A 15,189-nucleotide genomic window follows, 5' to 3' on the forward strand; every position below is an offset into this window, starting at 1 on the left:
CTCAGTGGAAAACATGCGATCACTAGTTTTGTTTTATGCATACTTTGTACTTTGTGTTGTTGAACGTAAATAGATTCTCTATAAATATAAATATATCCACACATTTCTATGCCTATATTTGTCAGGGCCGTCATGTCTCCTGGTTAGCTGCTCAGTGGAAAACATGCGATCACTAGTTTTGTTTTATGCATACATTGTACTTTGTGTTGTTGAACGTAAATAGATTCTCTATAAATATAAATATATCCACACATTTCTATGCCTATATTTGTCAAGGCCGTCATGTCTCCTGGTTAGCTGCTCAGTGGAAAACATGCGATCACTAGTTTTGTTTTATGCATACATTGTACTTTGTGTTGTTGAACGTAAATAGATTCTCTATAAATATAAATATATCCACACATTTTCTATGCCTATATTTGTCAAGGCCGTCATGTCTCCTGGTTAGCTGCTCAGTGGAAAACAGGCGGCGGGGGTGCGACCACTAGTTTTGTTTTATATGCATACATTGTACTTTGTTTTTGTGTTTTGAACGTAAATAGATTCTTCTCTATAAATATAAATATTATCCACACATTTCTATGCCTATATTTGTCAGGGCCCGTCATGTCTCCTAGGTTAGCTGCTCAGTGGAAAACATGCGATCACTAGTTTTGTTTTATGCATACATTGTACTTGTGTTGATAAGGAAACGTAAATAGATTCTCTATAAATATAAATATATCCACACATTTTCTATGCCTATATTTGTCAGGCCGTCATGTCTCCTGGTTACTGGCTCAGTGGAAAACATGCGATCACTAGTTTTTGTTTTTTATGCATACATTGTACTTTTTGTGTTGTTGAACGTAAATAGATTCTCTATAAATATAAAATATATTCCACACATTATCTATGCCTATATTTGTCAAGGCCGTTCAATGTCTCCTGGTTAGCTGCTCAGTGGAAAAACATTGCCGATCACTAGTTTTGTTTTTATGCATACATTGTACTTTGTGTTGTTGAACATAAATAGATTCTCTATAAATATAAATATATCCCACACATTTCTATGCTTATATTTGTCAAGGCCGTCATGTCCTCCTGGTTAGCTGCTCAGTGGAAAAACATTGCGAATCACTAGTTTTGTTTTTATGAGAATACACATTTTTTTTTTTGTACTTTTGTGTTGTTGAACGTAAAATAGATTCTCTATAAATAATATAATAATATATCCACACATTTTTCTATGCCTATATTTGTCAAGGCCGTCATGTCTCCTGGGTTAGTTGCTCAGTGGAAAAACATGCGATCCACTAGTTTTGTTTTATGCATACATTGTACTTTGTGTTGTTGAACGTAAATAGATTCTCTATAGAATATAAAGATATATCCACACATTTCTATGCCTATATTTTGTCAAGGCTGTCATGTCTCCTGTTAGCGGCTCAGTGGTAAAAACATGCGATCACTAGTTTTGTTTTATGCATACATTGTACTTTGTGTTGTTGAACGTAAATAAATAGATTCTCTATAAATATAAATATATCCACACATTTCTATGCCTATATTTGTCAAGGCCGTTCATGTCTCCTGGTTAGTTGCTCAGTGGAAAACATGCGATCACTAGTTTTTGTTTTATGCATACATTGTACTTTGTTTGTTGTTGAACGTAAATAGATTCTCTATAAATATTAAATATATCCACACATTTCTATGCCTATATTTGTCAAGAGGAAGGCCGTCATGTCTCCTGGTTAGCTGCTCAGTGGAAAACATGCGATCACTAGTTTTGTTTTTTAAGCATACATTGTACTTTGTGTTGTTGAACGTAAATAGATTCTCTATAAATATAAATATATCCACACATTTCTATGCCTATATTTGTCAAAGGCCGTCATGTCTCCTGGTTAGCTGCTCAGTGGAAAACATGCGATCACTAGTTTTGTTTTTATGGGGGGGGGCATACTTTGTACTTTGTGTTGTTGAACGTAAATAGATTCTCTATAAATATAAATATATCCACACATTTCTATGCCTATATTTGGTCAGGAGGCCGTCATGTCTCCTGGTTAGCTGCTCAGTGGAAAACATGCGATCACTAGTATATTTTGTTTTATGCATACATTGTACTTTGTGTTGTGAACGTAAATAGATTCTCTATAAATATAAATATATCCACACATTTCTATGCCTATATTTGTCAAGGCCGTCATGTCTCCTGGTTAGCTGCTCCAGTGGAAAACATGCGATCACTAGATTTGTTTTTATGCCATACATATTGTACTTTGTGTTGTTGAACGTAAATAGATTCTCTATAAATATAAATATATCCACACATTTCTATGCCTATATTTGTCAAGGCCGTCATGTCTCTGGTTAGCTGCTCAGTGGAAAACATGCGATCACTAGTTTTTGTTTTATGCATACATTGTACGTTGTGTTGTTGAACGTAAATAGATTCTCTATAAATATAAATATATCCACAACTTTCTATGCCTATATTTTGTCAAAGACCGTCATGTCTCCTCCTGGTTTTAGCTGCTCAGTAGGAAAACATGCGATCACTAGTTTTGTTTTATGCATACATTGTACTTTGTGTTGTTGAAACGTAAATAGATTCTCTATAAATATAAATATATCCACACATTTCTATGCCTATATTTGTCAAGACAGGCCGTCATGTCTCCTGGTTTAGCTGCTCAGTGGATAACATAGCGATCTACTAGTTTTGTTTTATGCATACATTGTACGTTGTGGTGTTGAAACGTAAATAGATTCTCTATATATAAATATATCCACACATTTCTATGCCTATATTTGTCAAGGCCGTCATGTCTCCTGGTTAGCTGCTCAGTGGAATAACATGCGATCACTAGTTTTGTTTTTAATGCATACATTGTACTTGTGTTGTTGAACGTAAATAGATTCTCTATAAATATAAATATATCCACACATTTCTATGCCTATATTTGTCAAGGTCCCGTCATGTCTCCTGGTTTTAGCTGCTCAGTGGAAAAACATGCGATCACTAGTTTTGTTTTATGCATACATTGTACTTTGTGTTGTTGAACATAAATAGATTTCTCTATAAATATATATATAATCCACACATTTCTATGCTTATATTTGTCAATCGCCGTTTCATGTCTCCTGGTTAGCTAGCTGCTCAAGTGGAAAACATGCTATCACTAGATTTGTTTTATGCATACATATTGTACTTTGTGTATTGTTGAACGTAAATAGATTCTCTATAAATATAAATATATCCACACATTTCTATGCCTATATTTGTCAAGGCTGTCCATAGTCTCCTGGTTAAGGCGGCTCAGTGGAAAACATGCGATCACTAGTTTTGTTTTTATGCATACATTGTACTTGTGTTGTTGAACTCAGTCTAAATAGATTCTCTATAAATATAAATATATCAACACATTTCTATGCCTATATTTTGTCAAAGGCCCGTCATGTCTCCTGGTTAGTTGCTCAGTGGAAAACATGGGCGATCACTAGTTTTGGTTTTAAGCATACATTGTACTTTTGTGTTGTTGAACGTCAATAGATTCTCTATAAATATAAATAATATTCCACACATTTCTATGCCTATATTTGTCAAGGCCGTCATGTCTCCTGGTTAGCTGCTCAGTGGAAACATGCGATCACTAGTTTTGTTTTATGCATACTTTGTACTTTGTGTTGTTGAACGTAAATAGATTTCTCTATAAATATAAATATATCACGCCACACATTTTTCTATGCACTATATTTGTCAGGGCCGTCATGTCTCCTGGTTAGGCTGCTCAGTGGACAAAACATGCGATCAACTAGTATTTTGTTTTATGCATACATTGTACTTTGTGTTGTTGAAACGTAAATAGATTCTCTCTATAAAATATAAATATATCCACACATTTCTATGCCTATATTTTGTCAAGGCCGTCAATGTCTCCTGGTTAGCTGCTCAGTGGAAAACATGCGATCACTAGTTTTGTTTTATGCATACATTGTACTTTGTGTTGTTGAACGTAAATAGATTCTCTATAAATATAAAATATATCCACACATTTCTATGCCTATATTTGTCAAGGCCAGTCATGTCTCCTGGTTAGCTGCTCAGTGGAAAAAAACATGCGATCACTAGTTTTTTGTTTTATGCATACATTTGTACGTTGTGTTGTTGAACGTAAATAGATTCTTCTCTATAAATATATAAATATATCCACAACTATTTCTATGCCTATATTTGTCAAGACCGTCATGTCTCCTGGTTAGCTGCTCAGTGGTATAAAACATGCGATCACTAGTTCTTGTTTTATGTGCATACATTTGTACTTTGTGTTGTTGAACGTAAATAGATTCTCTATAAATATAAATATATCCACACATTTTTCTATGCCTATATTTGTCAAGGCCGTCATGTCTCCTGGTTAGCTGCTCAGTGGGATAACATGCGATCACTAGTTTTGTTTTATGCATACATTGTACGTTGTGTTGTTTGAACGTAAATAGAGTTCTCTATAAATCATAAATATATCCACACATTTCTATGCCTATATTTGTCAAGGCCGTCATGTCTCCTGGTTAGCTGCTCAGTGAATAACATGCGATCACTAGTTTTGTTTTATGCATACATTGTACTCTTTGTGTTGTTGAACGTAAATAGATTCTCTATAAATATAAATATATCCACACATTTCTATGGCCTATATTTTGTCCAAGAGGCCGTCATGTCTCCTGGTTAGCTGCTCAGTGGAAAACATGCGATCACTAGTTTTGTTTTATGCATACATTGTACTTTGTGTTGTTGAACATAAATAGATTCTCTATAAATATAAATATATCCACACATTTCTAATGCTTAATATTTGTCAAGGCCGTCATGTCTCCTGGTTAGCTGCTCAGTGGAAAACATGCGATCACTAGTTTTGTTTTAATGCATACATTGTACTCTTGTGTTGTTGAACGTAAATAGATTCTCTAAAAATATAAAAATATATCCACACATTTCTATGCCTATATTTTTGTCAAGGCTGTCATGTCTCCTGGTTTAGCGGCTCAGTGAAAACATGCGATCACTAGTTTTGTTTTATGCATACATTGTACTTTGTGTTGTTGAACGTAAATAGATCTCTATAAATATAAATATCATCCACAACTTTCTATGCCTATATATTTGGGTCAAGACCGTCATGTCTCCTGGTTAGCTGCTCAGTGGATAACATGCGATCACTAGTTTTGTTTTTATGCATACATTGTACGTTGTGTTGTTTTGAACGTAAATAGATTCTCTATAAATATATATAATTATATCCACACATTTCTATGCCTATATTTGTCAACGGCCGTTCATGTCTTGTCTCCTGGTTAGACCTGCTCAGTGGAATAACATGCGAATCACATAGTTTTGAGGTTTTTGTGTTATATGCATATAAATAATATGTACTTTGTGGAGTTGTTGAACGTAAATCGATTCTCTATAGTATGGTTGTTGAATATAGATAAATATATCCACACATTTCTATGCCTATATTTGTCAAGGGCCGTCATGTCTCCTGGTTAGCTGCTCAGTGGAAAACATGCGATCACTAGTTTTGTTTTATGCATACATTGTACTTTGTGTTGTTGAACGTAAATAGATTCTCTATAAATATAAATATATCCACACATTTCTATGCCTATATTTGTCAAGGCCGTCATGTCTCCTGGTTAGCTGCTCAGTGGAAAACATGCGATCACTAGTTTTGTTTTATGCATACATTGTACTTTGTGTTGTTGAACGTAAATAGATTCTCTATAAATATAAATATATCCACACATTTCTATGCCTATATTTGTCAAGGCCGTCATGTCTCCTGGTTAGCTGCTCAGTGGAAAACATGCGATCACTAGTTTTGTTTTATGCATACATTGTACGTTGTGTTGTTGAACGTAAATAGATTCTCTATAAATATAAATATATCCACAACATTTCTATGCCTATATTTGTCAAGGCCGTCATGTCTCCTGGTTAGCTGCTCAGTGGAAAACATGCGATCACTAGTTTTGTTTTATGCATACATTGTACTTTGTGTTGTTGAACGTAAATAGATTCTCTATAAATATAAATATATCCACACATTTCTATGCCTATATTTGTCAAGGCCGTCATGTCTCCTGGTTAGCTGCTCAGTGGATAACATGCGATCACTAGTTTTGTTTTATGCATACATTGTACGTTGTGTTGTTGAACGTAAATAGATTCTCTATAAATATAAATATATCCACACATTTCTATGCCTATATTTGTCAAGGCCGTCATGTCTCCTGGTTAGCTGCTCAGTGAATAACATGCGATCACTAGTTTTGTTTTATGCATACATTGTACTTTGTGTTGTTGAACGTAAATAGATTCTCTATAAATATAAATATATCCACACATTTCTATGCCTATATTTGTCAAGGCCGTCATGTCTCCTGGTTAGCTGCTCAGTGGAAAACATGCGATCACTAGTTTTGTTTTATGCATACATTGTACTTTGTGTTGTTGAACGTAAATAGATTCTCTATAAATATAAATATATCCACACATTTCTATGCCTATATTTGTCAAGGCCGTCATGTCTCCTGGTTAGCTGCTCAGTGGAAAACATGCGATCACTAGTTTTGTTTTATGCATACATTGTACTTTGTGTTGTTGAACGTAAATAGATTCTCTATAAATATAAATATATCCACACATTTCTATGCCTATATTTGTCAAGGCCGTCATGTCTCCTGGTTAGCTGCTCAGTGGAAAACATGCGATCACTAGTTTTGTTTTATGCATACATTGTACTTTGTGTTGTTGAACGTAAATAGATTCTCTATAAATATAAATATATCCACAACATTTCTATGCCTATATTTGTCAAGGCCGTCATGTCTCCTGGTTAGCTGCTCAGTGGAAAACATGCGATCACTAGTTTTGTTTTATGCATACATTGTACTTTGTGTTGTTGAACGTAAATAGATTCTCTATAAATATAAATATATCCACACATTTCTATGCCTATATTTGTCAAGGCCGTCATGTCTCCTGGTTAGCTGCTCAGTGGAAAACATGCGATCACTAGTTTTGTTTTATGCATACATTGTACTTTGTGTTGTTGAACGTAAATAGATTCTCTATAAATATAAATATATCCACACATTTCTATGCCTATATTTGTCAAGGCCGTCATGTCTCCTGGTTAGCTGCTCAGTGGAATAACATGCGATCACTAGTTTTGTTTTATGCATACATTGTACTTTGTGTTGTTGAACGTAAATAGATTCTCTATAAATATAAATATATCCACACATTTCTATGCCTATATTTGTCAAGGCCGTCATGTCTCCTGGTTAGCTGCTCAGTGGAAAACATGCGATCACTAGTTTTGTTTTATGCATACATTGTACTTTGTGTTGTTGAACATAAATAGATTCTCTATAAATATAAATATATCCACACATTTCTATGCCTATATTTGTCAAGGCCGTCATGTCTCCTGGTTAGCTGCTCAGTGGAAAACATGCGATCACTAGTTTTGTTTTATGCATACATTGTACTTTGTGTTGTTGAACGTAAATAGATTCTCTATAAATATAAATATATCCACACATTTCTATGCCTATATTTGTCAAGGCCGTCATGTCTCCTGGTTAGCTGCTCAGTGGAAAACATGCGATCACTAGTTTTGTTTTATGCATACATTGTACTTTGTGTTGTTGAACGTAAATAGATTCTCTATAAATATAAATATATCCACACATTTCTATGCCTATATTTGTCAAGGCCGTCATGTCTCCTGGTTAGCTGCTCAGTGGAAAACATGCGATCACTAGTTTTGTTTTATGCATACATTGTACTTTGTGTTGTTGAACGTAAATAGATTCTCTATAAATATAAATATATCCACACATTTCTATGCCTATATTTGTCAAGGCCGTCATGTCTCCTGGTTAGCTGCTCAGTGGAAAACATGCGATCACTAGTTTTTGTTTTATGCATACATTGTACTTTGTGTTGTTGAACGTAAATAGATTCTCTATAAATATAAATATATCCACACATTTCTATGCCTATATTTGTCAAGGGCCGTCATGTCTCCTGGTTAGCTGCTCAGTGGAAAACATGCGATCACTAGTTTTGTTTTATGCATACATTGTACTTTGTGTTGTTGAACGTAAATAGATTCTCTATAAATATAAATATATCCACACATTTCTATGCCTATATTTGTCAAGGCCGTCATGTCTCCTGGTTAGCTGCTCAGTGGAAAACATGCGATCACTAGTTTTGTTTTATGCATACATTGTACTTTGTGTTGTTGAACGTAAATAGATTCTCTATAAATATAAATATATCCACACATTTCTATGCCTATATTTGTCAAGGCCGTCATGTCTCCTGGTTAGCTGCTCAGTGGAAAACATGCGATCACTAGTTTTGTTTTATGCATACATTGTACTTTGTGTTGTTGAACGTAAATAGATTCTCTATAAATATAAATATATCCACACATTTCTATGCCTATATTTGTCAAGGCCGTCATGTCTCCTGGTTAGCTGCTCAGTGGAAAACATGCGATCACTAGTTTTGTTTTATGCATACATTGTACTTTGTGTTGTTGAACGTAAATAGATTCTCTATAAATATAAATATATCCACACATTTCTATGCCTATATTTGTCAAGGCCGTCATGTCTCCTGGTTAGCTGCTCAGTGGATAACATGCGATCACTAGTTTTGTTTTATGCATACATTGTACGTTGTGTTGTTGAACGTAAATAGATTCTCTATAAATATAAATATATCCACACATTTCTATGCCTATATTTGTCAAGGCCGTCATGTCTCCTGGTTAGCTGCTCAGTGAATAACATGCGATCACTAGTTTTGTTTTATGCATACATTGTACTTTGTGTTGTTGAACGTAAATAGATTCTCTATAAATATAAATATATCCACACATTTCTATGCCTATATTTGTCAAGGCCGTCATGTCTCCTGGTTAGCTGCTCAGTGGAAAACATGCGATCACTAGTTTTGTTTTATGCATACATTGTACTTTGTGTTGTTGAACATAAATAGATTCTCTATAAATATAAATATATCCACACATTTCTATGCTTATATTTGTCAAGGCCGTCATGTCTCCTGGTTAGCTGCTCAGTGGAAAACATGCGATCACTAGTTTTGTTTTATGCATACATTGTACTTTGTGTTGTTGAACGTAAATAGATTCTCTATAAATATAAATATATCCACACATTTCTATGCCTATATTTGTCAAGGCTGTCATGTCTCCTGGTTAGCGGCTCAGTGGAAAACATGCGATCACTAGTTTTGTTTTATGCATACATTGTACTTTGTGTTGTTGAACGTAAATAGATTCTCTATAAATATAAATATATCCACACATTTCTATGCCTATATTTGTCAAGGCCGTCATGTCTCCTGGTTAGTTGCTCAGTGGAAAACATGCGATCACTAGTTTTGTTTTATGCATACATTGTACTTTGTGTTGTTGAACGTAAATAGATTCTCTATAAATATAAATATATCCACACATTTTTATGTACATGGAATATATTCTGGAAGCTCATTTTTTTCATCTACCATTTCAGTTATTTAAAAGGAGAAGGAAGAGGTTATGACTTGTAATATTAATATATTCATTTCACTAAATCTCTGCAAATTACTTTGAAGTAGTATGGCTCGCTCCTCCTCCCCCCAAAGGATAAATTAATTAAGTGGAGTTCAGATGAAAATATTTGATTAAGTATCAGATGGACCGACCTTGTGTTCAGGCGAAATCATTGTCTCGTACGAAAGTTCATCCACAGCAGACCTCTGACCCACAATGCTGGACTGCAGTCTGTCCCACAGTAGTGCTGTGTCTGTATTTATTTGTTTTCTTTGTTTTTCCCGTATTGGATACATGTATTTTTCAAACATCATAGAAAGGAAAGTTATTAGGTATTCACGATGTTATAAACCGATGTTAGACACATGAAAAGACACAGAGATAAAAACTAAGGATCTTAAAATAGGTGATAAATCGTCACCAAATTTCTAGCGACGAAATTTACTAGAGCACCTCAGTTTTGTAACATTTCTTGCAAATACAGCCGAAATATTTCAAGAACATATAGTGTAAGTAATGATTTAATTGGTTTGAACTAGAAATTTTAGATGTTAGTTATGTTAGGTTCGTGTAAATGTAAGAACTAAGATAAAGAAAGTCACTAACAATGAGTTCCATGAGGTTAAAATATACTGTCATTGTTCTATCATTGTTATATTCTCATGTCAAGAAAGAATGGACTGAATTTTCAATTTGTTAAAAGTTAAATTTATTTCCCACCCTTCACAATGGAGCACTGTAAATAATAAACTACTAATGCTTGATCCATTGCCATATCACCCCTAGATTATGCCGTTATAATGGCATTCAGCAATTATCAGTTGTTCTGGTTTTGCCTGTGAATTAATTAATTAATCAAACTACTATGAACTTTGTTATATTTACCTTATAATTGTAAATTCAATAAATCTTTAAACGGCTGCCTATTAGCTAGATTGTCCGATTGAGCTAGGGTTTACAGAATTCTCCTCTACTAAGAAAGACCATTTTTACATTGTATGCTTACACTTAAGATTTTCTTCTCACTCCATGTGGGCAGTCCCCCTGAGGAAGTAGTGCGACACTGAATATGAGTTAAATTAGATTTTTTGTTGCCCAATCATAAATCTTTTCAAAAATATTTAACTGTTCTGGGATTTTTGGACACCTTGTTTGTAATTGAAGCCAGGCTTTTTATCTCTTTAACCAGTAAACTAAAATCAAAATGAGTATTACTCGAATTACTACATGGCTCTTGTCATCCATCAAATGATATAAATGATCAATCCATGTGATCACATTTCTAGACGCTGTAATTGTTGACAGGTCCTCCATCCAGGGAGTCTGGTCATCCCCTTCTCTGTTGTACATCAAATAATATAAATGATCAATCTATGTGATCACATTTCTAGACGTTATAATTGTTGACAGGTCCTCCATCCAGGGAGTCTGGTCATCCCCTTCTCTGTTGTACATCAAATAATATAAATGATCAATCTATGTGATCACATTTCTAGACGTTGTAATTGTTGGCAGGTCCTCCATCCAGGGAGTCTGGTCATCCCCTTCTCTTTTGTACATCAAATAATATAAATGATCAATCCATGTGATCACATTTCTAGACGTTGTAATTGTTGACAGGTCCTCCATCCAGGGAGTCTGGTCATCCCCTTCTCTTTTGTACATCAAATAATATAAATGATCAATCTATGTGATCACATTTCTAGACGTTGTAATTGTTGACAGGTCCTCCATCCAGGGAGTCTGGTCATCCCCTTCTCTTTTGTACATCAAATAATATAAATGATCAATCTATGTGATCACATTTCTAGACGTTGTAATTGTTGACAGGTCCTCCATTCAGGGAGTCTGGTCATCCCCTTCTCTTTTGTACATCAAATAATATAAATGATCAATCCATGTGATCACATTTCTAGACGTTGTAATTGTTGACAGGTCCTCCATCCAGGGAGTCTGGTCATCCCCTTCTCTTTTGTACATCAAATAATATAAATGATCAATCTATGTGATCACATTTCTAGACGTTGTAATTGTTGACAGGTCCTCCATCCAGGGAGTCTGGTCATCCCCTTCTCTGTTGTACATCAAATAATATAAATGATCAATCCATGTGATCACATTTCTAGACGTAATTGTTGACAGGTCCTCCATCCAGGGAGTCTGGTCATCCCCTTCTCTTTTGTACATCAACAGACTTTTGGTTTCTCAAACAGACTGGTAAAAGATACCATCTGCTGTTACATCACTCCTCTTACTGCTCTAATTAATAAGTGTCTGTCTCAAGGTGAATTTCCTAACATTTTAAAGATTACTAAGGTGATTCCTGTTTTTAAAAAGGGTAAAAAAGATCAACTTAACAACTTTAGACCTATTGCAATTGTTCCTGTCTTATCTAAGGTAATAGAAATTATAATCAGCAAACAGCTTATGCATTACATGGAGTTTAACAAGTTAATCTGTAGTTCGCAATTTGGTTTTAGAAAAGGTCTTTCTACAGCCAATGCCTTAATAAAATTGGTGGAACAAATTCTAGGCTGCTTTGAAGAAAAGGAACTTGCTGCGGTCACCTTTTGTGACCTCAGCAAGGCCTTTGACTGTGTGTCTCATGAGCTTTTAGTAAATAAACTTCAACACTATAAAATTGAAGGCTCTGCCTTAAAAATTTTCCAAAGTTACCTGAAAAAATCGCAAACAATATGTAGTAAGCAACAATAAGGAATCAAGCAGCCTAGATGTAAATTGTGGTGTCCCGCAAGGGTCAGTGCTTGGCCCCATACTTTTCATTATTATGATCAATGATTTGAGTGAAAGTGTACCTGCGGATGTCGTCCTCTATGCTGATGACACTACAATCATAAATAAACAACCTAGTAGCAGTCTAGCATTGGCACATGCTAAATCAAATCAAAATCTCATTCAAAATTGGTTGACTGCTAATGAATTGGTATTAAATACAAATAAAACAGTGACAACCTTTTTTGGCCTTAAAGAAAAACCAGAACAACACACAGAAAAATCCAACTTTTTTGGGCTTAACCCTTGATCCAACATTATGTTGGCATCAACACATAATTGGTCTCAAAATTAAACTTAGCAGAAGCATTTATGCCTTAAAACGCTTATGTGGTGAATTGGACCAGAACGGGATCCGCACTGCCTATTTTGGTATTTTCCAATCACATATTACCTATGGTCTTGTTGTATGGGGTGGAGCCTCCCATGCCGAAGAGGTATTTATACTACAGAAAAAGGCTATCCGTATCATTGCTGGAGCTGGTAGGCTTGATCACTGTAGGGATATTTTTGTACAGCTCAGGATTCTCACTCTACCTTGTCTGTATATAATGCAATGCTTGTTGTATCTTAGAAAAAATGAAGACAGAATTATGCTCAGAAATGAAATCCACTCGTACAATACAAGAAATAGCCATTTAATAAATTTACCTCCACATAGACTTAGCAAAAGTGAAAAAAACCCTCTGCACATTGCATCTAAATTCATGAATAAATTGCCTATGGAAATGAAAAAATTAAAAGACTGTTCTTTTAAATCAAAATTATATAATTTCTTGTTAAATAATGCATTTTATTCAATAAGTGAGTTTTTATTGAGTCAATGGACTGACAATGACTTCTTTAACTAGTGAAGTACAATTATAAATTATACTGACCTGCCTATGTATTTGTGTGAAATATCTTGTGGCCAATAAATTATTCTATTCTATTCTATTCTATTCTATCAAATAATATAAATGATCAATCTATGTGATCACATTTCTAGACGTTATAATTGTTGGCAGGTCCTCCATCCAGGGAGTCTGGCTCACCTCTTGTAGTGGGGAGCTTAGAGCTCAATTCTCGTCCCTCCAGTGAACTACAAGGTGGGTTCTATATACATATATATATTACTGTATCAATGTTGTTGCATCGCTGCATGACTGCCGTGTATATGTGTGGATGGTAACAACTTGGCATGGTCTGAAATCTTTGTTTACGTCACACTTTGAGGAGTTTTGTATACATATAGGTTAATATCTCAATATATTTTACAATTTACAGAGTTTGTAAAATATAATAAGTTTACATTACACAGGTTGCTCTAGAACTCTCCGTGCCCTTGAATATTTTCAGGTATTGTTCCAAAGACAAAACAAAGTATCATTTTAAAACTGTAGAAAACTCAATAATTACTTGAATAGCCGCTAAATTGTTTTTTTTTTTTTTTTTTTTTTTTTTTTTTTTTTTTTTTTTTTTTTTTTTTTTACTTCAACAAGTTTTAATTTGAGAACGGCTTGTTGTAATGTGTTGGAAGTTTCATTTATACCTGTACAGGTTATAAAACCTAAAGGCCTAATTACAGAAAAATTTTAATTTTGTTTAAGCTTTGTTTTCTAAATGGCAGCTTCCTAAAATTTTTAAATGTAAATATCTTAAAAACTACATGTGATTTAAAAAAAAGTTACATTTATGACATTTTAGTTGGACAATTTAATTAAAATTCAACAATACCTGTCTAAGAAAATCAATTGATAAATAAGGGAGATTATGGCTTTTATAAACAGAATACTTAACAATATCCTCTGCCATAAACTGTGTCAGTAGAGTTAGCCCCAAATTCGAGTTTTTACTATTTTTGTTAATAAAAAATGTAAGGCTATATTAGCAGTCTTATTTCAATACAGTTATTATTTTTGTATATTATAAACATTTTTATTTTCTGCAAGCATTGAATCTCTGCAAATCTGATATAAATAGTGTGAAAAAAACTAGGCTTAATTTTTATGTTTATTGGGCAGTCTACAAATGGTTAAAATAAATTGTTCAATTACTTTTGAACAGTTTAAAGAAATGTTATTCACGGTCAGTTGACATGAACTGTGAGAAAAGTTTCTACTCTAGTATAATTGTTTGGTATATTTACAGGTAGTGGTGACTCCTCACCTGAACAGGACAGCAGACCTGGCACTTCTCCTCGTATTAACAAATTCCTCGCTCGGGAACCACCAGATGGCTGTGAACGAGTTAGTTTGAAGTTCTCCGAAGACGTTAGGTCAGAATCTAACACTCGTTAAATCATCGATCATTTTTATCAGTTTTCCTGCATTAGTGTACTGGCTTTTGGTCAATGTCCCTGGTCAAAAGTTTACATATCAGTGTATCCTTGAACACGTAGTCTATTTTTAGGGTGCTCATTTAGTAGGCTATGGAATTTTCAACTAGTGTACTACGGAGGTAACCTCAGTTCAGAATAAATGACGTTAGCGTACCAACCAGCAGAGTTGCACAGAAAGTCTGTACTGATTACACAGGGTTGTAGCACTAGTAAATTAATATTACCTTTTCCAGAAATCATAACAAAAATGTACTACACGCACTGACACTATGCTGTTACAGGTAATCTATTCTGCCTCGCCAATTGTGGCCTTACAAACATGACTTAAGTACTTCCCGATATCATGAATAAACTATTAGAACATCATATAGAATTCACTTAATTCCTGAACAAGCGAATTGAGACAAATATCAGATGTGTGAAAGTTGTCTGGTTGTTTCTGATAAGCAA

At 34.3% G+C, this 15,189-nt stretch overlaps 1 protein-coding gene across 4 annotated transcripts in view; it reads left to right on the forward strand.

Annotated features, from left to right (window-relative positions):
- The window catches only part of LOC124366465 (glucocorticoid-induced transcript 1 protein-like), a 66,386-nt gene that overhangs the window by 35,386 nt on the left and 15,811 nt on the right, over positions 1-15,189 (forward strand). For all 4 annotated transcript variants that reach the window (XM_046823042.1, XM_046823044.1, XM_046823045.1 and 1 more), the window contains exons 6-7: positions 13,427-13,507; positions 14,550-14,676. In XM_046823042.1, coding sequence (XP_046678998.1) covers positions 13,427-13,507; positions 14,550-14,676 — 208 coding nt within the window. The remainder of the gene's footprint in view (positions 1-13,426; positions 13,508-14,549; positions 14,677-15,189) is intronic.

This window comes from Homalodisca vitripennis, chromosome 7, assembly GCF_021130785.1.
Source record: "Homalodisca vitripennis isolate AUS2020 chromosome 7, UT_GWSS_2.1, whole genome shotgun sequence".
NCBI classification, from domain to species: domain Eukaryota; kingdom Metazoa; phylum Arthropoda; class Insecta; order Hemiptera; family Cicadellidae; genus Homalodisca; species Homalodisca vitripennis.